The sequence below is a fragment of the Rhinolophus sinicus genome, chromosome 8 (assembly GCF_057876585.1).
Source record: "Rhinolophus sinicus isolate RSI-liver-muscle chromosome 8, RSI-T2T, whole genome shotgun sequence".
In the NCBI taxonomy this organism is placed as follows: Eukaryota; Metazoa; Chordata; class Mammalia; order Chiroptera; family Rhinolophidae; genus Rhinolophus; species Rhinolophus sinicus.
Window position 1 is genome coordinate 71,850,679 of NC_142508.1, and position 22,510 is coordinate 71,873,188.

A 22,510-nucleotide genomic window follows, 5' to 3' on the forward strand; every position below is an offset into this window, starting at 1 on the left:
TCTTTTTCTTTTTTTTTTTTTTACCGTGATACTTTTGCAGATTATAGGCCAGTCATTTTCTAGAATGGGCTCATTTGGGTTTGTCTGATACGTTCTCATGAGTAGAGTCAGGTAGTGTATCTTAGATAGGAATATCTTAGAAATGATGCTGTGTTCTTTCTTTTATCAGGCTTTGACAGTTGGACTGTATTTTCCATGGTCATAGGCTGTAGAGAGATTATTAGATGCCACAAGTGATGCTATCCCCCGCCTATTCCATTATTTATCGTGTTCTCTTTGATCACTTGATTGTGTTGGTGTCTGGCAGGCTTTCCACTACCAAGTGAAATACGGTACCCCTCAACCCATGCCTGCCTTGCAGTGTCCCACCAAATGGCATTAAGACCAAATAGTTCAGAAAGGGGAATGGAAAAACCTTTCCATATTTTGATGAAAAAATTAGGGGAAGAAACATAGCAACAGATTTTTCAATTGCTACATATACCAGTGGGAAAAAATCTGTAAAATTTTTGCTTATCTTTTTCTTGGTGTTTTCTTCTCTAAAACAGCAAGCTTGGGCAACAGATGATGTAGCTCAAATTTATGATAAGTGCATTACGGAACTGGAGCAGCACCTACATGCCATCCCACCAACTTTGGCCATGAATCCTCAAGCTCAGGCTCTTAGAAGTCTTTTGGAGGTTGTAGTATTATCTCGAAATTCTCGGGATGCCATAGCTGCTCTTGGATTGCTCCAGAAGGTTAGTTCTTAAACTGTTACTTTTAATTTTATTTGTTTTTTTAAGGAGGGTGCAGCACACAGTGGCCCATGTGGGGATCGAACCAGCAACCTTGGTGTTATTAGCACCACACTAACCAACTGAGCTAAGCGGCCACCTTCTGTTACCTTTAGAAGAAACTGGGTTTGTAAACATCAGTGACCTGCACTATCATCTACTTAAGTTATGTTTAAGATTTTAAAAATTAATATAAAGCAGGTTCAGTCCTGTAATAAGCAGGTCATTTTCTCCAGAGTAGAATATAGTCATGGCAGTTAGAAATGATAAAGTGGGAAAAAAATTTTTTTCTATTAAGGTAAGATTTTCTGGGAATATGATTAAGAAACTTTAAAACATAGCCCTTCAGATTTTGAGAGACAGGTTAATCCAGGTACTTGGGTAATGTGGTGCAGGTAGGTGGGGAGCATTGGATTTTGACTGAGGGACAGTGGAGCCATTTATGACAGTGAAGAACACTGAGTGAGCATAAACTAGATAGAACTTAGAGAGAGTGTGTTAGGTAAGTGAAAGGGGTTTGGGTGAGTGGAGAGTAACTCGAGGCCTTAGAAGGTATGTTGTAGTTTGCATTAGGATTTGTTTTTTGTCTTTGATAGTTGGGCTGAGTTCTATCTTTTCCATGGTTCTGAACACTTTTCCTTCCACAGGCTGTAGAGGGCTTACTAGATGCCACAAGTGGTGCTGATGCTGACCTACTGCTGCGCTACAGGGAATGCCACCTCTTGGTCTTAAAGGCTCTTCAAGATGGCCGGGCATATGGGTCTCCGTGGTGTAACAAACAGATCACAAGGTCATTAGCCGTCTTAGAAGAGTAATGCTTCCTGGACTGCCTTCTGACATGCACAGCCCTGTTTAGGTCCAGAGGTTTCCCTCTTTTCTGGAAGATGAATGGGACGTTTGGAATTTCTAATTGTTGAGTGGTTGTCCTTTCCCTCTGGTGCCCATGACTAATACAGAAAATCCATACCTTTGGGTAGTAAATTGTAGATCCTTGGTTTTAAAAGGCTTCACAGCTTTCATAACTGGTGTTCATGTGTAAGTATTTTAATGTCTTAAATGGAATGCTGTTGTCTTTGAGAGCAAAGCTTGAGTTTTAAGACTGGGCAGTCCTTCATTACTGTCTGTTTTGAATCTTGGATACTGATTTGCAGTTGCTTCTCAAGGCATCCTTAGTTTGGAACGAGTTACCATTGACTAAAACAGGCTCTTTATTTTACTTGATACAGTATGGATAAGCCTATCTGAATAAAGAAATACTTTTCCTAGGTGCCTAATTGAATGTCGGGATGAATATAAATACAATGTGGAGGCAGTGGAGTTGCTAATTCGCAATCATTTGGTTAACATGCAGCAGTATGATCTTCACCTGGCTCAGGTAGGAAGGGGACTCAGGTGTGGAAGGGACTCTGGGAGTTGGGAAATGTCTTTGCTGTAACCATTGTTTTTCTTATGTTGTGCTTTTTGTGTTGCCAGTCAATGGAGAATGGTTTAAACTACATGGCTGTGGCATTTGCTATGCAGTTGGTAAAAATCCTGCTGGTGGATGAAAGGAGTGTTGCCCATATTACTGAGGCAGATCTGTTCCACACCATTGAAACCCTCATGAGAATTAACGCTCATTCCAGAGGCAATGCTCCAGAAGGGTGAGGATGAAAATGCTTGGGATTCATGTGTATTCAGCAGTCTAAGAAAGAGCTTGTGAAATGAATGTGCAGACTTACTAACATTACCTGTTATAACTGCTTTACGTACAGCGTATGGGAAGCTTTAGTGAGACCTAATACTGTCCCTTGAAGTATGATGGCTTAACTAACAGCCAAGCCTTTTGCTGTGGAGGGTATATACAGTATTAGCCTTGGTGTCAGTCCTATGTTCAAGCCCTGGCTCTGCCACTTAAAATCCCTCTGATTTTAAGCAAGTTGATACACCTCCCTAAGCCTGTTTCTTGTATAAAATGGAACTAATAGCAAATAACTGTTGAGAATTAAATAACAAAAATCATGGCATATAATAGGCATGCAGTGAATACTTGTTGACTCTGAACATCAGCTCCATTGCAATGGGCACCATTTTTTGGCCAAAAAGTGGCTTAACTGAGGTCAGTCATTTGCATATTATGTCCTCATGAATAAACAGATACCAAGAGACCAAGGGTAGTTTTAAATATGGCAATGGTAAAGTGATCATCATTCTTGTGGTTTCTAATAAGCAAATTGTCCAGTTGTATTGTCTGAAATCACAACCATGAGTAGACTGATTTTCACTCTGGATTTATTGTACTAGATTGCCCCAGCTGATGGAAGTAGTGCGATCCAACTATGAAGCAATGATTGATCGTGCTCACGGAGGCCCTAACTTTATGATGCATTCTGGGATTTCTCAAGCCTCAGAGTACGATGATCCTCCAGGCCTGAGGGAGAAGGCAGAGTATCTTCTGAGGGAATGGGTGAATCTCTACCATTCAGCAGCAGCTGGCCGTGACAGTACCAAAGCTTTCTCTGCGTTTGTTGGACAGGTAGAGCTTTTGGAAAGAAAGGTGCTTTTTATTCAACATAAGTAGGGTGTGATGCCTCCAATATTAAAGTTCAGTATTATGTACCTGTGGTCAGTTACCTCCATACTCATGTAAACCAAAAATGTCATCATCATTACCCTGTTAAATTGATACAGTTTGTTTGCTTCCTCATCATTGGTCACTAAGCAGTAAAGCCAACATTCCCTGTCATCCCCCTTTAGTTCTGTTTTTCCTGTTTCAATTGTCGCAGCTACAAAATAAAATGGGTCAGATAATGAATAATGAAATTGCTAGGTATACATGGTAATTTTACCAGCTTGATAATCTGCACTGATGCGATTATGGGCTAATAAGTAAAGTTCTCCTAATAGCCCATGTTTAAAAAATTAAATAAGAAAACACAACAAAACAAAAAATATTTAAATGGCAGGGCTTTTTATTGTATTTTCTAAATTAAGTAGCTTACCTACTTAAAACGGATTAACATGTTCTTTTTGGGAAATAGTTTCCAGTATTTTCATTCAATTTGATCTAAATTGAACTTTGAGTTAAAGTGTTAGGAAACAAGTCTCCAGCTAAAAACTAGGTTTGGCAGGAATATCTCTGAACAGAATGAACAGAAAAAAATGTAAAAAGAGATCCATAGTACCATTTAGCATTGTTTTGAGCATCACTGGCTGCTTTCTGCCCCTAAGGGATTCAGATCCAATAGTCAAATGTGTCCTAATCATACTTGGCTGACAAGAGTGGTACTTTTCCTGAACTGACCTTAAAATTCCTTTAGTAGATCTGTTGTAATGTTTGTTCAGGGAGAGATAATCTGCTTATTTCTGCCGATTAACCATTTTATTTCTTCAAACTGAGACCAAAGCTCTAAGTGTGCACCAAAGAAATTATAAATCTATTATCAAATAAATGACAATTGAATGGGGAAGAGCTGATTGGAATTTTAGAAGTTGTTAGAAATTGGATTTACTTTTCAAGATGAATGTTACTTAGTAACTCATACTAAGTTTCTCCCATAAAAAAATACAGGGAATTATAAAACATAACTATTGAAAAGCTGTTAGTGTATGTTTGTAGTTTGATTTCTGATTTGGATGGAAGAATTTTGAATCAATTGGTTTTTGTGACCATCGGTATTTCATGGGTATGGATGTGGCAGCTGTCTTAGCTCTTCTGCTGGCTTATTAGCGCTCATTTTTTCTCTCCATTTGAAAGAGATAATATATTATACTTTTCTCTTTTGCATCCTTTTGATAATTCATTCTTTCCTCCTTGTGCTCCATCTTGATCATAGTAGTTGGTCCTCATTTCCTCTTCCCTGTTAAATTTTCAGATTTCAATGTACAAAAGTCCCTTTGCTGGGCTCTGTCTTGGCTAGGTTACATGATTGTCAATTCAGCTGTTTTATTGCTTATCAAGGGACAGTTAAATTAACTTTCCAAGATAACAGTCAAGTTTTCATTCTGGGCTTGGTTTCTTTGTTTAGTAAGCACTGACTCCCTCCCTCTGCAGCCTTAATGTTTGTTACACTGTCTTCTTTTGTACTAGCCAAATAATTGCTTTGCTCTGCTTCACTTCCAGATCATATGTCATAAAATTTGTACTTCATCCTTTTTAAAAAAATATACTTGCCCTTTCCACTTTATTTTAACTTAATTTACATGAAAATAGTTGCTTATGATCTGTGGGTATTTTCATTGGGTATCTACTTATTATACAAATTATTACCTGATTTTCCTGGAGCAGCTAGTTGGAGTTTCAAAAACTTTGGTATTGGTTAAGTCATTTGGAAGAAATTATCTCAAATTCTGTGAGAAAGTAAAATAATTTAATCTCCTCCTTGAGGACAATACACCTTGGACAGAATGTCTTAATATGACTTTGAGTGAGTTACTGAAAGTTGGTTTGATTTGCATAATTTTCCAGATTATTTGGCTGTGGACTGTTCAAAATTGCCATATTGTTATCTTTTTCAATTTCTATCTTCTCTGTTCTCAGTTAAACTTAAAACTAAAGGAATTCTGTCATGGTCCCTTAACGGACCATTCCTTTTCATGACAGCTTTTTTACAAAATAAAAATTGGAAATATGACAGCAGGAATAAATGAGAGATTATTTCTTAAACATGAAAAAGTTTACCTGTGTATATTATCTCATTGTGTCTATATATTTTTGTTCCCTTGGTAGATGCACCAGCAGGGAATCCTGAAGACTGATGACCTCATAACCAGGTTCTTCCGTCTGTGCACTGAGATGTGTGTGGAAATCAGCTACCGTGCTCAGGCAGAGCAGCAGCACAATCCTGCTGCTAATCCCACCATGATCCGAGCCAAGTGCTACCACAACCTGGATGCCTTTGTCCGACTCATTGCACTGCTAGTGAAGCACTCAGGGGAGGCCACCAACACTGTCACGAAGATTAACCTGTTGAACAAGGTCTGACATCCTTTCTTGCCTTAGTCTTGGTACACTGTACCAGTGGTTCTAAACCCTAAGGGTCCAACCCCTCCCTCAAAAGATTTTGTTAACATCCCTCCCCCTTGCTGTATTGAACTTAAATTCATAGATAATATGTAAACATAATCACCGAATTTTAGAAGAGTATATGATGCCTTAACTAAAAGACCCAACCCACACCATAATGCAGTTCAGCATGTTAACATTTGGTAATGACTATGCTAGAAGATAGTATGAGATTTGCCCTTACACAGAATCACTGTGTGAGATGGCTGGATATGTTCACTAATAAGAGATTGGCAACTCAAATACCATGAGTGACATTATAATCTTTGTCTTGATTTTTCTGCAAAGGAACAACGTACATTTTCTTTTGATTTATACAGTGGAATTTCTTGGAAATTTGAATATTAAAATAGTGCAAAAATGAACTTAGAGTTTGGTCTTGGGTAATTACAAAAATTCCTCGCAGTTAAATGGGAAAATCAAGTGGAATAGAAGACAGTTCTTTGTATGAGACATTCTGCAGCCTAACAGTCAATTTCATGTCAGAAAAATTGACCGGAAAAATTAGGTCATTAGATTTATTAACATGGTAAAATATGATGTACCATGTTGATTTCTAGAGCTTAGAAAAACCACTGGGCATCTGTGGAGCGGATACATGTCTGGTTGAAGGGTATTGAAATTCAGAGAACACACACAAAACTACAGATCAAAATCAATGTATGGGCCCCTTTGGTTGTCAGCATATAATTTTGTATTCAAATGGTATATATCCTTTCCTCTAATGTGGAGCTTAAGAATGCAAGGTAAAAAAGCATGACTAGAGAGTGGTAAGTGAATTATCTTTGTGATTTACAAGCTGTTATCTGTGTGCTCCGTAGGTCCTGGGTATAGTAGTGGGAGTTCTCCTGCAGGACCATGACGTTCGGCAAAGTGAGTTTCAGCAGCTTCCCTACCATCGGATTTTTATCATGCTGCTCTTAGAACTCAATGCACCTGAGCATGTATTGGAAACCATTAATTTCCAGACACTTACAGCTTTCTGGTGAGTAATGTTGAATTTAATAGATTTCCTGGTAAAGATTGCTGTTTTAATGTAGCAAAATTTGAGAAGTAGAACTTTTATGGATTTTAGGCATATTTATTCATAACATAGCTTGCATGTTGTCTACTTACTTATATTCATGTGTTTACTATATTTAAGTTAGACTGTGCTCCTGATAAAGGTTTTCTTCTTCCAGCAATACATTCCACATCTTGAGGCCTACCAAAGCTCCTGGCTTTGTGTATGCCTGGCTTGAACTGATCTCCCATCGGATTTTTATTGCAAGAATGCTGGCACATACGCCACAGCAGAAGGTGTGGCTGCAGTTTATCTCCTACAGATGAAGACTGTAACTACCTGGGGCTTGTTAGCACTGTTAGTCATGCAGTAGTCATCATACTTCTTCCAGGCCTAGTTGGGAATTCTTCCATTGAACGTGGAGTCAAGGCATGGAGAGAGGCTTAACAAGTACTTGACTGCCTCTGTCTGGTCCATTCCTCAGTGACTAGGGTATTGCTTCTCCAAGTCTGTTGCGTGCCACCTATGTTAATCTCTTACACCTTTTTATAAAAAGTTGAAAGCTTGACCCACCTCTGTAGACATCTATATAAAACTGGGTAATGGCTCTCTGGAACCTCCAGCTTTACACTTTCCCACTCTAAATGCTAAAGGCTCTCACACTCAAGGTTGAGGACCACTGGTCACGGTACTTGAAGAAATTAGGACCAAGTTCTAGTAATGAGTAATTAGTGTGAGAACAAACACAGTTAACATGAGAAGTTTCTCTCCTATCTCTCTTGCAATTAAATGACAAATGACCACTGTAGAAAGTATCCTTAATTGGTCCTTTCAGATCAGAAGAAAATGTGACTACTATGTGTTTGGCAAAAAAGAAAGTGAAATAATCCTTAAATGGAGTTAGTCTTGTTTGGCGGAGAAGTGCATTGCAGGAGGAGCAGCACAATATATTGAATAAAATTACCCAAGAATGAACATAATTACTGCATTTGGGGGGTGGTTAGCAGGCTGGAGCTGAGGAGCTGGGAGTGGGAAATGAAAGCGTTGAGATTCAGAACTTAATTCAAAGAAGGAATTAAGAAAACAGACCTAGTTGCCGGTTTCTCAGTTGGCTAAATGTTTCATGTCTGTCTGAAAGTTCCTCAAGTTTCCCTCCTCCTGTTCTTTAAATTTTGGCACAGGCACCAAAGACCTGTGTGTCTTGGAATTTCTGGAGCCAGTTTGTTTAAAATATCATTTCCTACTGTCTCCATAATCACGCGTGTTCCTTTTTAATGCCAGTGAGTCTTTGAGAGGTACTTATGCCAGTATTCTCTAGTTATATAAGTATGAAGAAGTCACACTTTACCCTGTTTCCCCAAAAATAAGACCTAGCCGGACCATCAGTGCTAATGCATCTTTTGGAGCAAAAATTAATGTAAGACCCAGTCTTATGTTATGTTACGTTACATTATAAGACCAGGTCTAATATTATAGTAAAATAAGACTGGGTCTTACATTAATTTTTGCTCCAAAAGACGCTTTAGCACTGATGGTCCAGCTAGGTCTTATTTTTGGGGAAACACCGTAGCTGCTTGGGGAACTTTTTTAGTGGCAGGATAGCAGCTGAGTATGACTCATATACATTTCTTTCTTTCAGGGATGGCCTATGTATGCACAGCTACTGATTGATTTATTCAAGTATTTAGCACCTTTCCTTAGAAATGTGGAACTCACCAAACCTATGCAAATCCTCTACAAGGTAATTAATTTGGAGTTATAAACAAAAATAATTAAAACTGAAACACTTAAAAAACTTTCAACTGGGAAGTATATTTAGAAAAGTACAAAAATCAAACATACTTGCATGATCAGCACTCGGTCATAGGGTATTCATATGTTCAACTTTAGTAGATAATACCAGTCTTAATAAAATTCTTCCAGCAACACTTTAGTTACTTTTTTTTTTTTTTAACATCCTTTTCCTACCTGGTATTGTCTGTTTTTCATTTTAGCCATTTTTGGCAGTTGTACAATAGGATCTCACTGTGGATGTAATTTGCGTTTCCTTGATTTCTTAGTGAGGTTTTTATGTATAGATTGGCTATTTGGATATTTTCCTTTTGTGATGTTCCTGTTCATGTTTTATGCTCATATTTATTTGGGTTATCTGCATTTTTCTTATTTTTGATAGGAATTCTTCATATATTTTGGATGTAAGCCCTGTGTTGATATATTTTTAAACATCTCACACTCCCTGTGGCTTGTCTTTTCACTTCACTCTATTGAAAGGATGTTTTAAATTTAATGTCAAAATGATCAATTTTTTACTCTTATTAAATGCATTTTGTGTCTTGTGTAAAAAAATTGGCCAATCCCAAGTTGCATTCTGTTTTGTGGGTCCCCTGCCCCCTGCCCAAGAAGCCATATAATTCTTTTACGTTTAGGTCTGTGATCTTTCTAAAATTTATTTTTGTATATGGTGAGATACACAAAAAGACACAATTTCCTCCCACTTTCTTTTTTTTTTTTTTAAAGTTTATTGGCGTGACAATTGTTAGTAAAGTTACATAGATTTCAGGTGTACAATTCTGTGTTATTACATCATCTATAAATCCCATTGTGTGTTCACCACCCAGAGTCAGTTCTCCTTTCATCACCATATATTTGATCCTCCCACTTTCTTATACCTCCCTCCCCCAACCACAATACCTATATAAGGCTTTTCAGCCCCATTTGTTAAGTCCTTCGTTTTTCTATTGAATTGATTTGGCACCTGTGTTAAAATAATTGACTACACATTTATGGATAACTCTCTAGTTGATCTATTCTTAGGCCAGTACAAGTCCTCTTTGAGCTTTGCTCTCTTTTAACGTTATTTTGTCTGATCGGTACCATTTGCAGTTCTCTAAAAACTTTGCAATCAGCCTCACTTCTAAAAACATGCTGAGATTTATATTGAGATTATACTTAATCTGTAGATCAATTCGGAGAGCACAGACATCTTAATATTGAGCCTTTCAATCCATGAACATGTATATGTCTATTGAGTTAGGTCTTTAGTTTTACTCTGCAATGCTATGTAGTTTTTTAACATAGAGGTGTCGAACATCTTTCCTTAGACTTAGTCCTACATTTGATGGTTTTTCTGAAATGACAAAAGATAATCTTTTTAAAATTCTCATTTCTTACTTGTTGGTGGCGTATAGAAATAAAATTGATTTTGTATATTGGCCTTGTTTCCAGCCGCCTTGCTAAATTTACTTTTTCTGACAATTTATCTTTATATTTGGCAGGGAGGGGTGTATTCTATGTCTACAATTATTTCGTGAATCTGTAACAATAGTTTTTTTATTTGCTGTTCTTCTTGCCTTATTGCACTGGCCAGTGACTCCAAGACATTGGTGAATAGAAGATAGTGATAATAGCATGCTTGCTTCATTAATGATGTTGGGGGAAACTTTCAGTAATTCACCATTAAGTATAATGTTTTTGTAAAGTTATAGTTTTGTTTGTTTTGTAGATACCATTATCTGATTAAGGAAATGCCTTTCATTTCATAATGTGCTGAGACTTTCTAAATCATTAAATGGGTATTTTGTTGACTGTTTTCTGTTAATGTTGTAAATCCATTAATTTTCAAATGCTTAAACCACCACTGCATTACAGGACCATTTGGTCATGATACAAGGACTGATTTCGATTTCTAATATTTAGGATTTTTGTATAATTTTCGTATCAGTTTTTGGTATCAGTGGTAGGGAGAGTTGGAAAATGGCCTATTTTTGTAAGACTGAAAATGCTGTTAATATTTTCTTAAATATTTCTAAGGATTTGCCAATAAAGCCATTGAAACCTAGAGTTTCTTTAGGAAGGGTTTTAACAACATATTTAACTAACATCTTTGTTATAACGGACTAGTCCGTTTTTTGTTGTTTGTGTTTGGTAAATTGTATTTTTCAATTTGTGTATTTTATCTGCATTGTCAAATTTACAAGCATAAAATTGTTTATTAGTCTCAAATTATTTTTCATGTCTGTAGGATCTGTAGTGATGGTCCTTTTTCATTCTTGATACTGGCATTGTGTTTTCTCTGTCAGTCTTGGTAGGGCTTATCAATATTATTGATCTTTTCAAAGAACCAACTTCTCACTTTGATTGCTACGTGCTCCCCCTGACACACACATACACACACTTGTACTTTTTTTTAAATTTTTGTTCTTTCTTTGGTTTTCCTTAGCTGTTATTTTTCCAATTTCTGAAGAAAGAAGCTTATTTCATTGTTTTTATTTTTTTTGTTTTTGTCTAACGTATTCTAGCATGTGTATGTATTTAAGGTTATAAACTAATACCTAGTTTATTCTGATTTGCAGATGTAAATATTTTGATAAATCTCTTGTGATGTTATTGTTATTGTTGATTAAAGCCTGTAGCTCTGTTATCGAAGTATATTTTTGCCTTTTTTACTTGAGTTAAATTCATAACAGTAAAAATATTACTCCTGTTTTATTACTTAGTGTGGAATCAGCCAATGTTTTTCTCTTTTTAAAAAAACAGGGCACTTTAAGAGTGCTGCTGGTTCTTTTGCATGATTTCCCCGAGTTCCTTTGTGATTACCATTATGGATTCTGTGATGTGATCCCACCTAATTGTATTCAGCTAAGAAATCTGATCCTGAGTGCCTTCCCAAGAAACATGAGGCTCCCAGACCCATTTACTCCTAATCTGAAGGTAAAGTTTAAAACAGTTCAAGGAAAATAAAGTTATGTCTTAATATTTTAGTCCTTTCTCTGGTATGTGGGCTCTTTAATTCCGCTCTCCCCCAGCGTTCACATTTATAAGGTAAGCGTGCTCTCTGGGGGAAGCAGTCATGTTATTAAGCCTTAAGGGTGATTTTTGTTGCGCAATATTGGTTCCCAGATGTGTCTAGTTTGTTATTTTCAAATTAAATTTAGCTACATTTATAGAATCTCAACCTAGGTATCAGGCCAATCATTTGCTAGGTGGCCCCAATGCACAGAATTGCAGAAAAAGACCTTTGTAATGCCCATATTTCACAGGTGTTTTTATGTGTGTACTTGTGTTGTTTAAATTGTTGAAGGAGAAAAGGGACCACTTAAAAATCGTACCTGACACGGGTACTATAATTTTTTATGTATTTTCTACTTTTTCCCATGAATGTTTTTAAAAGTAGCAAATATGATGTTGTCTTTTTCTGCTGGGGTGTCTTTTTCTGCTGGGGCGTCTTTTCTAAGCCTAGGGCTCTTGGTGAGTGAGGAGTCTCATTATGGACTTTTATTTTGAAATCCAAGTCCAGGACAAAAATGATTAGTGGTGCAAGTTAGACCTCTCCACCAAAGGTACCTACCCTGCCTTATTTTAGAGAGTTATCATAGAATGAGAGATTACTGTCATTTTGTGTACAAATTCTTTTGACTAAAGATAAAAAGTTGCAGCTTTACTGTTTAAGACATTTATAATGTGTGTAGTTTTAGAAAAAATATTCTGTTACTTGCTAGCATAGATACAATTTGCTGTTAGCTCCTACAAATGCTTCTGGTTGTGATTCTTGTATTTGTTTGTGGCAGGTGGATATGTTGAGTGAAATTAACATTGCACCCCGGATTCTCACCAATTTTACTGGAGTGATGCCACCTCAGTTCAAAAAGGACTTGGATTCCTATCTTAAAACTCGATCACCGGTCACTTTTCTATCTGATCTGCGCAGCAACCTACAGGTTAATTGATTTGGCCTAACTCTCAGCTGTGTCTTTCATAGAAAGCACTTTTCCATGCACAGTCCTGTGTGTGTCCTGTTTGGGAGTTAGTCTTTTCACGCTGATGAAAAAATTTTAAAACATACTGTCGTTTCTAATGGTTGGATGAGATTAACTGCATTATATATTTTACTAGTTCGTCTTACCAGTGACACAAAAGCTTAGTAACCTTGGAAGAGGTGACCAGGGAATGGACTGATTTCCTGTAAGAATAGACTGCTGATAATCATTTCCTGTCAGTACTCCAAGATTTTTCTAAAGAAATTGTTTGATTTGCTGTATAGAAAATGACTTGAAGTTGTTTTACCTTTACAGTCTGTCCACACCAAGGAACCACAACATTTTCCCTCTCCAAAATCTTTTTTTTTGGGGGGTAGTGGGTTGAGGGGAACAGGACTTTATTGGGAAACAGTGTGTACTTCAGGACTTTTTTCCAAGTCAAGTTGTTGTCCTTTCAGTCTTAGTTGTGGAGGGTGCAGCTCAGCTTCAAGTTGTTGTCCTTTCAGTCTTAGTTGTGGAGGGTGCAGCTCAGCTCAAGGTCCAGTTGCCATTGCTAGTTGCAGGGGGCATAGCCCACGATCCCTTACGGGAGTCGAACCGGCAACCTTGTGGTTGAGAGGATGCATTCCAACCAACTGAGCCATCCAGGAGCTCAGCGCAGCTCAGCTCAAGGTGCCGTGTTCAATCTTAGTTGCAGGGGGCGCTGCCCACCATCCCTTGCGGGACTCGAGGAATTAAACTGGCAACCTTGTGGTTGAGAGCCCACTGGCCCATGTGGGAATCGAACCGGCAGCCTTCGGAGTTAGGAGCATGGAGCTCTAACCGCCTGAGCCACCGAGCCGGCCCCAAAACCTTTTTTATAATTGAGATAGTGCATACTTTGACTTCCTAAGCTTTCCTTTTGTGCCGGTACCTGTTAAAGCGGTGACTTCTTAAGGGAAATGCTGTTTGTTGTTGACACCACTACCATCCTGGGGCAGCTGTGTATTTGTTAAATAACTTTAACACACTCGAGAAAATTTAAATCATAAAGAATGTTGAGCAGTTCAGCTTTTCTGTGAAGGCACAAAAAGGATTTAAAGATACTGGTGCCCGAATCAATCCTCTGAGAATAAGTCAGGAGCTTTCTGCTTTGTTCCTTTAGGTATCCAATGAGCCTGGCAATCGCTACAACCTCCAGCTCATCAATGCACTGGTGCTCTATGTGGGGACTCAGGCCATTGCACACATCCACAACAAGGGCAGCACACCTTCAATGAGCACGATCACCCACTCGGCCCACATGGACATATTCCAGAACCTGGCCGTGGACTTGGACACTGAAGGTGAGTGCTCAGAGTCAAGTTCTCTGCACTTTCTGCCACAATCCAGTCATAAAAATACATTAAGCCACAACGGGAAAAGAATGTTCTGTCAATGTGTATGGGTCTAGCTGATGATTTCATTTTTAATTGGATAGTATCTGTGCAATGCAGAAAACACAGAAAAGCATAAAAGAATCATCCAGAATCCTTATTACATCAGTTACTATGTCAGTGTATATTTGTATGGAAAAAAAAAAACATGTTTCTTTTACTAGCCTCTCTAAAAATAGGCTTGTTACATTGTTTTGTTAGCCAGACTTTTCCCCAGCACTTGTGGGTGTTTGGCAGGCAACATGTTAATATTAGGTGTGTAAACTTTAATGAATGGGACTTTTTCCTCTTTGCTCTGCAAGAAGCTCAGTGTAATTCCTATTCTAGGTTGCATTCTGCCTGGCTGAAATACATTTATTTTGGTGTTTTATTTCTATGTAGACCACCATAGGTGCTAACCAACTACCTACCGTGTTTCCCTGAAAATAAGACCTAGCTGGACCATCAGCTCTAATGTGTCTTTTGGAGCTAAAAAAGACCCGGTATTATAGTAATTATATTATATTATACTAGACCCAGTCTTATGCTATAGTAAAATAAGACTGGGTCTTATGTTAATTTTTGCTCCAAAAGACGTATTAGAGCTGATGGTCAGGCTAGGTCTTATTTTCGGGGAAACACAGTATATGTACAGTTCTCATTTTGGCACACATACTTTAGAAGGATGCCTACTTTTTAACTCTACTATGGATTCTCGAGAGGCTAATCTTGAACACACACACACACGTACGCACGCAGCTTGCCTATTTGTAGAAGGGATTTAAAACAGCTTAAAATTAAGGTTTAACAAAATTGAATACCATTATGTCCAGAGCCCAGCAAAAAAGGGATGGTAGTCTTTAGGGACATGTTAAAGCTCACTCTTACAGCCTTACAGACATGTCATATCAAGCAGAGGCAGACAAACCCAATTAAGATAATATTTAGTCCAATATAGTTTAAGCTAGTGGTTCTCAAAGTGTAGTCTGAGAACCCTTGGGGGAGTTCCCAAGATCTTTTAGAAGACCTGTGAGGTCAAAACCATATTTTCATAATAATAGAAACTTTTGCACTCATGAACAGATTGAACACACAGGCAGAAATGAGTCACTAAGTTTTTTTGGAAAATACTTTTAACATGTTACTAATATGATGTAGATCTATTTTTTGTTTTTTGTTTTGTTTTTTTTTTAGAAAATTTTACTGTGGAAAGTCCTAGAACTCACAGAAATTAAAATTCTTGTGGACATAAAAACCACAGGTTAGGTTAAAAGTCTACATCAGAAATCCAAACCCTAGCCAGTCAAGAATGATTTGTCTTCTTATGTTGGCCTTACAGAGCAAGTCCTCACTGAGTTTACTTAACTTCTAGGTCGGTATCTCTTCTTGAATGCAATTGCAAATCAGCTGCGGTACCCAAATAGCCACACTCACTACTTCAGCTGTACCATGCTCTACCTTTTTGCAGAGGCCAACACTGAAGCTATCCAAGAACAGATCACAAGGTAAGATAGGTTTGTTTTTCAGGTGCTTCTAAGATGTTTCCCCTTTACTAATGAATTCTGAGTGTTTTTCTAGGCATTCAGTTTTCATTGAGCATCTTGTAGATATGTTAAATGTAAGATACGGTTGTCATCAAAATGGGTATGATTCCTGCCCTAATAGTTTGAGGGTCACAAAAAATCACAAGTAGAAAATTACAAATCATAGAAAGTAGTTTTCAACAAAAGGCACCAACATTTTAAGGTTAGGAGTTTCTTTCAGATGGTGGCACATTTTTAAGAGTTCTGAATCACAGGGGCCTATTAAAGTCCACATTAAAGAGCTTGGACATTTCTTCATTAACTCTAGGTTGAAAGGTTTTAAGCAGGAGAAATAACAGGAATTATACTTTCGTTTTCCTAATGATAGCTAGGAATCTGTTGTACATTTCTTGGATTATGTACAACATTGGAGACTAGAAGCTGGGTAGATTCTAGTAGTTGCAAGAGGTATATACACGTACTTTAAAAACTGGACCAGACTTCTTAGACTTGCTCCTACACCTAGTAGTAGTTTGTGGGTATTAGATAATGGTATTCCTTAGGATATAAATATTTAAGCCAATACTCACTGCTGTTCAGAAAAATTATACCAGTTTATACATGTACTAGAATTTGTTGCACCATGTCATCTGATAATGTCCTTGATTTACCTTAACTTAGTCTTTTAGGCTCAGTGATAGGAAGAGGGGTTCAAACCTAGGTTTTCTAATTCTAGAATACACCTGCATTAACCATGCTATATCGAGTATAGAGATTAATCCATCTGTCTTAAGTAAAGCTAACAAATTTGCATGTAGTTTAATAATCAGGGAGAAGAGTTAGGAAAGAAGCATAGTAGGGAAGTGGTCATGAATCTGTATGTTTCTCTGTGAATTAACTAACTTCTCCCCATCTCCAGGGTTCTCTTGGAACGGTTGATTGTAAATAGGCCACATCCTTGGGGTCTTCTTATTACCTTCATTGAGCTGATTAAAAATCCAGCTTTTAAGTTCTGGAACCATGAGTTTGTACACTGTGCCCCAGAAATTGAAAAGTAAGTTAAAAGTAATTTTTTTAATTGTCTAAGAATGAGACAGGAGAATGAGGAGGATCATTTGATGGCTACGGTTGGTGGTGGTGGGGGGGTGTTGGATGGGAGGTGAGGGGTGGGTGCTGATGAGCTTTGGCAACTCCTGCCTTCTTAATGAGACACAAGATATTGTTGGGCCTGAATTTTTCTCACAAACTTGTAACTGCTCCCTTCTTCAGATTATTCCAGTCTGTTGCACAGTGCTGCATGGGACAGAAGCAGGCGCAGCAAGTCATGGAAGGGACAGGTGCCAGTTAGATGGAACTTCATCTCTGCTGTAAAAGTGTCAGCTTGGATGTCCCAAGTTCATAAATTGGCTGAAGATTCCGTTCAGCTCTTCCTGACTTTCCCAGCCCTTTGGTTCTCGGGTATCTGCCCCAATTACTGTTTGGGTCAGCTTCCTGTCTATGTGGGCACGTTCCAAAGTTTAAATGCATTTTTTTGACTCTTGGCCAAAATTTAGAAGATGCTGTGAATATCATTTTGAACTTGTGTAAATACATGACAGAGAAAACCTTTGTCTGGAACTTCTTGGGTTTGTGCAAAATGTGCCCACGGCAAGTAGATACACTAGTACCTGCCCGGCTTGTCACTGAAGAGGCTGATGCCATGCCCTTGTCTAAAGACACAGCTCCATGTCTTCTGACATTCTCGGTGTCCCAAAGAAAAACAAAAAAGCCAGTTTAAATGTTATGTAACTTTTTTAATGTGGAGAGAGAACCTTGAAAACCACAGTGTGGATGTTAAAAGTGTGGATGCGCTAGGACTTGGTATTCCAAGGAACCTGGGAAGAGCTCACAATCGCAATCCCATGGATTTTTGTTGCCTCTTCCCCAAACTAAAGCTCGCTGCTGGAGACCATCGTTTTCTTACTTGTGTTGGAGAACATACTGCTTGGGCCCTGTGAGAGACAGCTTTTTTTTTAAATAAAGGGAAATAAGACCAGACCGAAAGCTCCCCGATCTCTCCCCTACTTGTAAACTATGAGAAAAGGGAACCAAATAGTATGAATTGTCACCCTACGCCCATTAGCCCAGGCTAAGATGAACAACAATCAAAAGGACCAATACAGCCCCTTTTGGATTTTGAATGTTTTGTAAATGTATTGGTCCACGTGTTGTAATTCTGTAGACTTTTAGCTCAGCTCCCCTACTTCATGTATGTGTGCAGACTACAGTCAAACATTAAAGTCATGATGCCCACATGGGTACACTGTGCCTTCCTCAGTAGCAGCAGCCAGTGCTGGAGGTGAGGACAAAGTGGGCACCTACCCTTACAAAGCCTGGGCCTTTGGGAAACACCAGCTTCTTGCTGAATGATAGATCTTACCCACTAATAGTCTGGCATGTTAAAACAAGCTAGAAAGTTCTTTCTTCTTGTTCCTTTTCAATAGCTGAAAGTTATAATTACAAAACACCCATTTAAAAAATATCCTTTATCCTCGGCTGTTTTGATGTTGACTTTTAAAAGAAAAACGTGTCCCACTTAAATATACCTTACCTTTAATGACTGTAAAGCTTTAATGGCCCAAGAGGACAAAAAGGTTCAAGATTAAATAGAACTCTTACATGAGTGGGGCTAGAATGTCATTGGTGTCTTAGGGTTTCTTCCCTCAGGGTGCGCTGTCCCATCTAGATCAAACTTCAGACTGCTGAGGACTTAGTGCTCTGAGTGCCAGTGACATAGCTTATTAAATACGCCAAAAGGAAACAAAGTCTTTTTAAAAAGGTAAAGTGACTTGAACTCAAAATAGACCCAGATTTTAACGAGTTTTACTTTCAAAATCCATATTATTAAATGCTAGGCTATAAGACCTATTACTAATCACAACCGCATTTCTCCTAACTGGTTCAAACCGAGAACAAAACAGCTATAAAATGTATTGGTTTTGGTGACAATGGTTCCCAATCCTTAAAACAAGTCACCCTTAACTCAGAGATAATCCTAGCACACCTCGGCTCCTTTTCCCATTGGTATTTAATAAGGAAAGAATTCAAATTTTCTTCGTTTTAAAGCATCAGTTGAGTATCAGCTTAGGTAAAGTTCTTCTCATGGATGAGTTCCTTTAAGCAACAGGAAACCTGCTACCCTGTCAGTTCCAACAACTGGTGTAAGATCATCTTTTGACCATAACGAACCTGTAAGGCCTGCTGTTCCCTCCTGCTGAGTTTGGCGTACACCTCCTTGTTACTGAGTAAGTCTTGCTCAGCTTTTAAGTCTGTGGCATAGGTTTTCAGGGTCAACAAAACACTGTCCCGAAGAAGCTGTCTCCATGATTCTTTCAGCTTGGGGATATTTCTGATGGTCAGGCTGTTCTCTTCCTTTTTATCATCTCCCCATCCATCTTGGTCTTTAAACTCTCTGAACTCCTCAGCAGGCATGCACAGTACCTAAAAGCAACCATGAGGCCATTTAATTAGGATATACTACTTGTATATTTCAGAAATCGATTTAGCGAAACCAACCTGTCTGGCAGCATTTAAGTGTCCTCTCTATCCCATCTTTCCTATTTTATCTAGCTTTACCTAGCTCTGAATACTTAAGCTATTTTCAGTACTAAATGGCCATTCTCAGCCCTGTTACCTGGAGTGTGGTGGTCAGTTCCTCTTCAGTCAGCACTTCTTCCCACCCAATCACAAAGGCTCCCTCTTCCCCTACCATCTCCAGTTTGCATAAGTAATCCCAGCGTTCACATATCAGGAGCCTTTCAGCTTCAACTTTTGTTCCTGTAGATAGAAACACTGTAAAAAGTCTGAGAGTACCCTAGAGCTCATTTCTTTGTCTAGCACCTAGTCTACAAAAGACAACTGCTATTTAGCAGGGCACCTGGGGCGGGACAGAGGCACATTCACCAGTATCCAAGATTAAGTTAACCTGAACACTCACCCTGTAATGCTGCTTCACGAACTGTCACCATTTGAATGTCAGCGGTGTCATCTGTGTTGTCAGGATATGGTTCAACAAAACCGTACATATGAATCAGTTGCCAATTAGCCATTTGCCCATAAGTGTTGAAAATCTCATGGCCTTTAGGAATGGGCTGAGTAGCCACCATCCGAAGACAATTCTGGAGTGGAAGGGAGAAGCTGGGACCAGGCCCTTCCCAGTTCAGTCCCAGGAAGATTACTCCCCTCTTAGGAAAAGCCTCCAGCAGGTACAGTTCAGCAAAGGGACTGATGCTATGCCATCCTACCAACAGTCTACCTATAGTTCCCATTAATTTCCTGTACTGCAAAAGGAAAGGAGTGAGCCTACAAAGGTCAGCCTCAGTGTTTTCAGGTTAATCGGTTCAGGCACTTTTAGCACTTAAAAAGCTGCTAGCTTTTAAAAACAAAACCCAGATTGAAGTAGGAAAGGCAAACGGAGGCAAGGTTTAAATAACAGCCATCTCCTAATTTTTAATCCCATAAACTTGAAACTTTCCACATAGCAAATAGAACTGAGACACACTGCCCGGGTATCATCTTCAGACTCTGACCTGTCCGCAGGGCCCTGACAGTCTTGGCTCCCTGGACCGCACAGAGCAGCCAACCTCTAGCACCAAGTAAATGATGGTAGGAAAAAGTTCATCCAAGGACTGGCCACAACTTTGAGGGCTTTGAGATGTTTTGTGTCCAACTATTTCACTGGAATGTGCAAATGAATACATACAGGAGGCCTAACTTTACCTACTCCTTTTTAGCATGAGAACAGCCCATTTAGCCCAATTGCCAGGCTGGCATAAATGTCAGGCACTGGTTTGAATCAAATGCCCCATGCACATAAAAAGAACTGGAGAGATCCACTCACTGGAGAGTATTCTAGATTGGCATTGTGATTGGCTACGTGGTTTAGTATGTCTGCAGCAGGCACCATCAAAGGGGGGTTTGGCTCCTTTTCATCCTCCTCTTCCTCCAGTGGTTCCTGAAAGCTGCCACAGAGTTTGGCTCAAGTCCAGCGTAGAGACTGGGGATGGGGTTCCCTTCTGTCCCTCAATACAGTTCAAAAGAAAAGGGTCCCTTCAGGCTCTGCTCACTGACCTGTAGGCCATCACAAGAGCCACGAGTTGGTGGTAGAGTTCCGGGGAGCGAACCCTGGGGCTGAAAAGATCGGGGTGGGCTTCCATGAAGGGCAGCACGATGGAATAATACTCGCTACGGATGTTGGCCAAATCCTTCTCCACGGCCTCAGGCACCCCTGTGCCCTGTAGCAACCGCTGGCGCTCCTCCTGGGGCCTGCATAAGACCCCCACAGGTTCCATTAATAATACCCTACGGGGACTAGTGCTTGGGAGCCAGCCCTGTTCCGGAGCTAGGGCGGTTCGCGCCAGGCTATAGCACGGGTGCTCCCCAGCCCCAACTACGGCTCTCACCAGAACATAGGGTGCTCCAAGTTGTCCAGCTCGGGCCAGAGCGCAAAGTAGGGGCTCCAGGGTGAGGCCGGGGCCTGCAGCTCGTGGAGCAGCGCCAGCAGCAGCGGCACCCAGCCCGACTGGCTCTGCAGCGCGCCTCGCTCTGAGGGAGACAAGAGGTGAGAGCCCGAGCGAGGCCAGCAGGCCCACCTCTGTGTCCCACTCCCGCCGGCATGCCCACCTCGCTCCAGCAGGCCGCTGATTGAGCAGGTGTGCTGCGACAGGAGCACGGCCCGCGGTATCGCAAAGAGGAGCTCCCCAGGTTGCACGCTCTCCTGGGCTACCATGCCGTAGCCGGCCACCGTGCCCTTCCGGCTCACCGCCACCTGAGCGGGGGGTGGAGCAGCCGATCAGAGCTGCCGGGCGCCGCGCCTGTTTCCGCCTCCCAGCCCGCCCGACCTCCACCCCACTCACCTTGGGACTCAGCTCCAGCCCCACGCTCTGGCACCAGCTCAAGAAGCCGGCCACCGGGTCCGGATCGCCGCCGCCTACAGGCCCCGCCACCTGAGACAACCGAGCGCAGTGGGAAGGCCCCGCCCAGGAAAGCTCGCTGGGGGCGGGGGAGACCACGGCGCGCGAGGAGGAAGGGCTCTGGGTGGGGGAGGGGACCCGAGAGCTGCAAGGGACCCGCGGGAAGGACGGAGTGGAAAGGGCCCCCGCGCGGGACAGACTGCGGGCGGGGCCGCGCGAGGCGCAGTGGATTGGGGTGGGTCCCGCGCCGGCCACCCGCGACTTACCCGCTGGCGCTTCGCCGGAGTCGCCATAGTCCAAAGGCGTGCGGCCCGGGCGGTCCGGAGAGCCGCGCGGGCCCTTCCGGCGTCCCTAGCCACACCTCGGGGCGGGACCCTCGGGGGCGGGGCTTATAGCCAAGCCTGCTCGAGGACCACGTGAAGCTCCTGTCAGCGTCCGCGCGGAAAGGGAGTGGGGATTTGCCCCTCGTCAAATCATTCCTCCCGAGATCATCCTTCTGTGAGTCCGAGTGTCCCCAGTTGGGTTTAGAAAACCAGTCGGGTGCAGGTTTTCTATGTTCTTGTGCCACCTCGAGCCTGATTCTGAGCCAGCCAGGCACAACCCTCCCCTTTGGTCTCAGATAGCTCGGACCTCCGGTAGAAGTCCGGGTGAAGGACAAAATCCGGTTTCTGGATGCGAGGCTGAGGGCCTGGGGGCTACTGGCTTTGAGTGCACCCGGGTGGGCGCAGGCCGACCCCTCGTGTTCATCTAACCGTTTTTTGTCAATTAGAGCAATGTGTGTGTGTGTATGTTTCAGAGTGGTGTCGGGAGGGCTTCCAGAACTAGAACAGACCCTTCTACCCAGACTGTTTTCATCTTCTGCCTAGCACGTGGTGGGTTTTAATTTTATTTACTTGCTGTATTAGCTGACACACAGCAGGAACTCTATTTATTGGGCAAATGGCTGACTTCCCCTTGTTTCACCATTAAATTTAAGAAAAGGAGACAGTGAATGTAGAGGTTACAGATGAGTTTAGAAGTCAGTGCCAAGACCAGCTCCCAGCTTGGTTTATTAGGGCAAATC

At 40.8% G+C, this 22,510-nt stretch overlaps 2 protein-coding genes across 7 annotated transcripts in view; one reads left to right on the forward strand and one right to left on the reverse strand.

The window, feature by feature from the left end:
• CNOT1 (CCR4-NOT transcription complex subunit 1) overlaps window positions 1-17,100 on the forward strand; it is a 77,346-nt gene extending 60,246 nt beyond the window's left edge. For 3 of the 6 annotated variants that reach the window (XM_019754931.3, XM_019754948.3, XM_019754937.3), the window contains 15 exons: window positions 549-740; window positions 1,424-1,566; window positions 2,043-2,151; window positions 2,250-2,419; window positions 3,060-3,312; window positions 5,485-5,733; window positions 6,642-6,805; window positions 7,002-7,119; window positions 8,463-8,564; window positions 11,360-11,533; window positions 12,391-12,540; window positions 13,724-13,904; window positions 15,346-15,478; window positions 16,416-16,550; window positions 16,766-17,100. In XM_019754931.3, coding sequence (XP_019610490.1) covers window positions 549-740; window positions 1,424-1,566; window positions 2,043-2,151; window positions 2,250-2,419; window positions 3,060-3,312; window positions 5,485-5,733; window positions 6,642-6,805; window positions 7,002-7,119; window positions 8,463-8,564; window positions 11,360-11,533; window positions 12,391-12,540; window positions 13,724-13,904; window positions 15,346-15,478; window positions 16,416-16,550; window positions 16,766-16,844 — 2,352 coding nt within the window. In that variant the 3' untranslated portion in view covers window positions 16,845-17,100. The remainder of the gene's footprint in view (window positions 1-548; window positions 741-1,423; window positions 1,567-2,042; window positions 2,152-2,249; window positions 2,420-3,059; window positions 3,313-5,484; window positions 5,734-6,641; window positions 6,806-7,001; window positions 7,120-8,462; window positions 8,565-11,359; window positions 11,534-12,390; window positions 12,541-13,723; window positions 13,905-15,345; window positions 15,479-16,415; window positions 16,551-16,765) is intronic. The other 3 variants (XM_019754957.3, XM_019754971.3, XM_019754963.3) reach the window with 1 other exon arrangement.
• A 1,242-nt stretch (window positions 17,101-18,342) lies between these two features.
• Window positions 18,343-21,863, reverse strand: SETD6 (SET domain containing 6, protein lysine methyltransferase). Its single transcript, XM_019754994.3, has 9 exons — window positions 21,714-21,863; window positions 21,391-21,480; window positions 21,158-21,302; window positions 20,938-21,079; window positions 20,606-20,800; window positions 20,376-20,496; window positions 19,473-19,653; window positions 19,170-19,312; window positions 18,343-18,976 (listed from the first exon to the last, which is right to left on the reverse strand). The coding sequence occupies exons 1-9, from the start codon at window positions 21,738-21,740 to the stop codon at window positions 18,671-18,673; spliced, it is 1,350 nt and encodes a 449-aa protein (XP_019610553.3). The 5' UTR covers window positions 21,741-21,863; the 3' UTR covers window positions 18,343-18,670.
• Window positions 21,864-22,510: the final 647 nt, after the last annotated feature.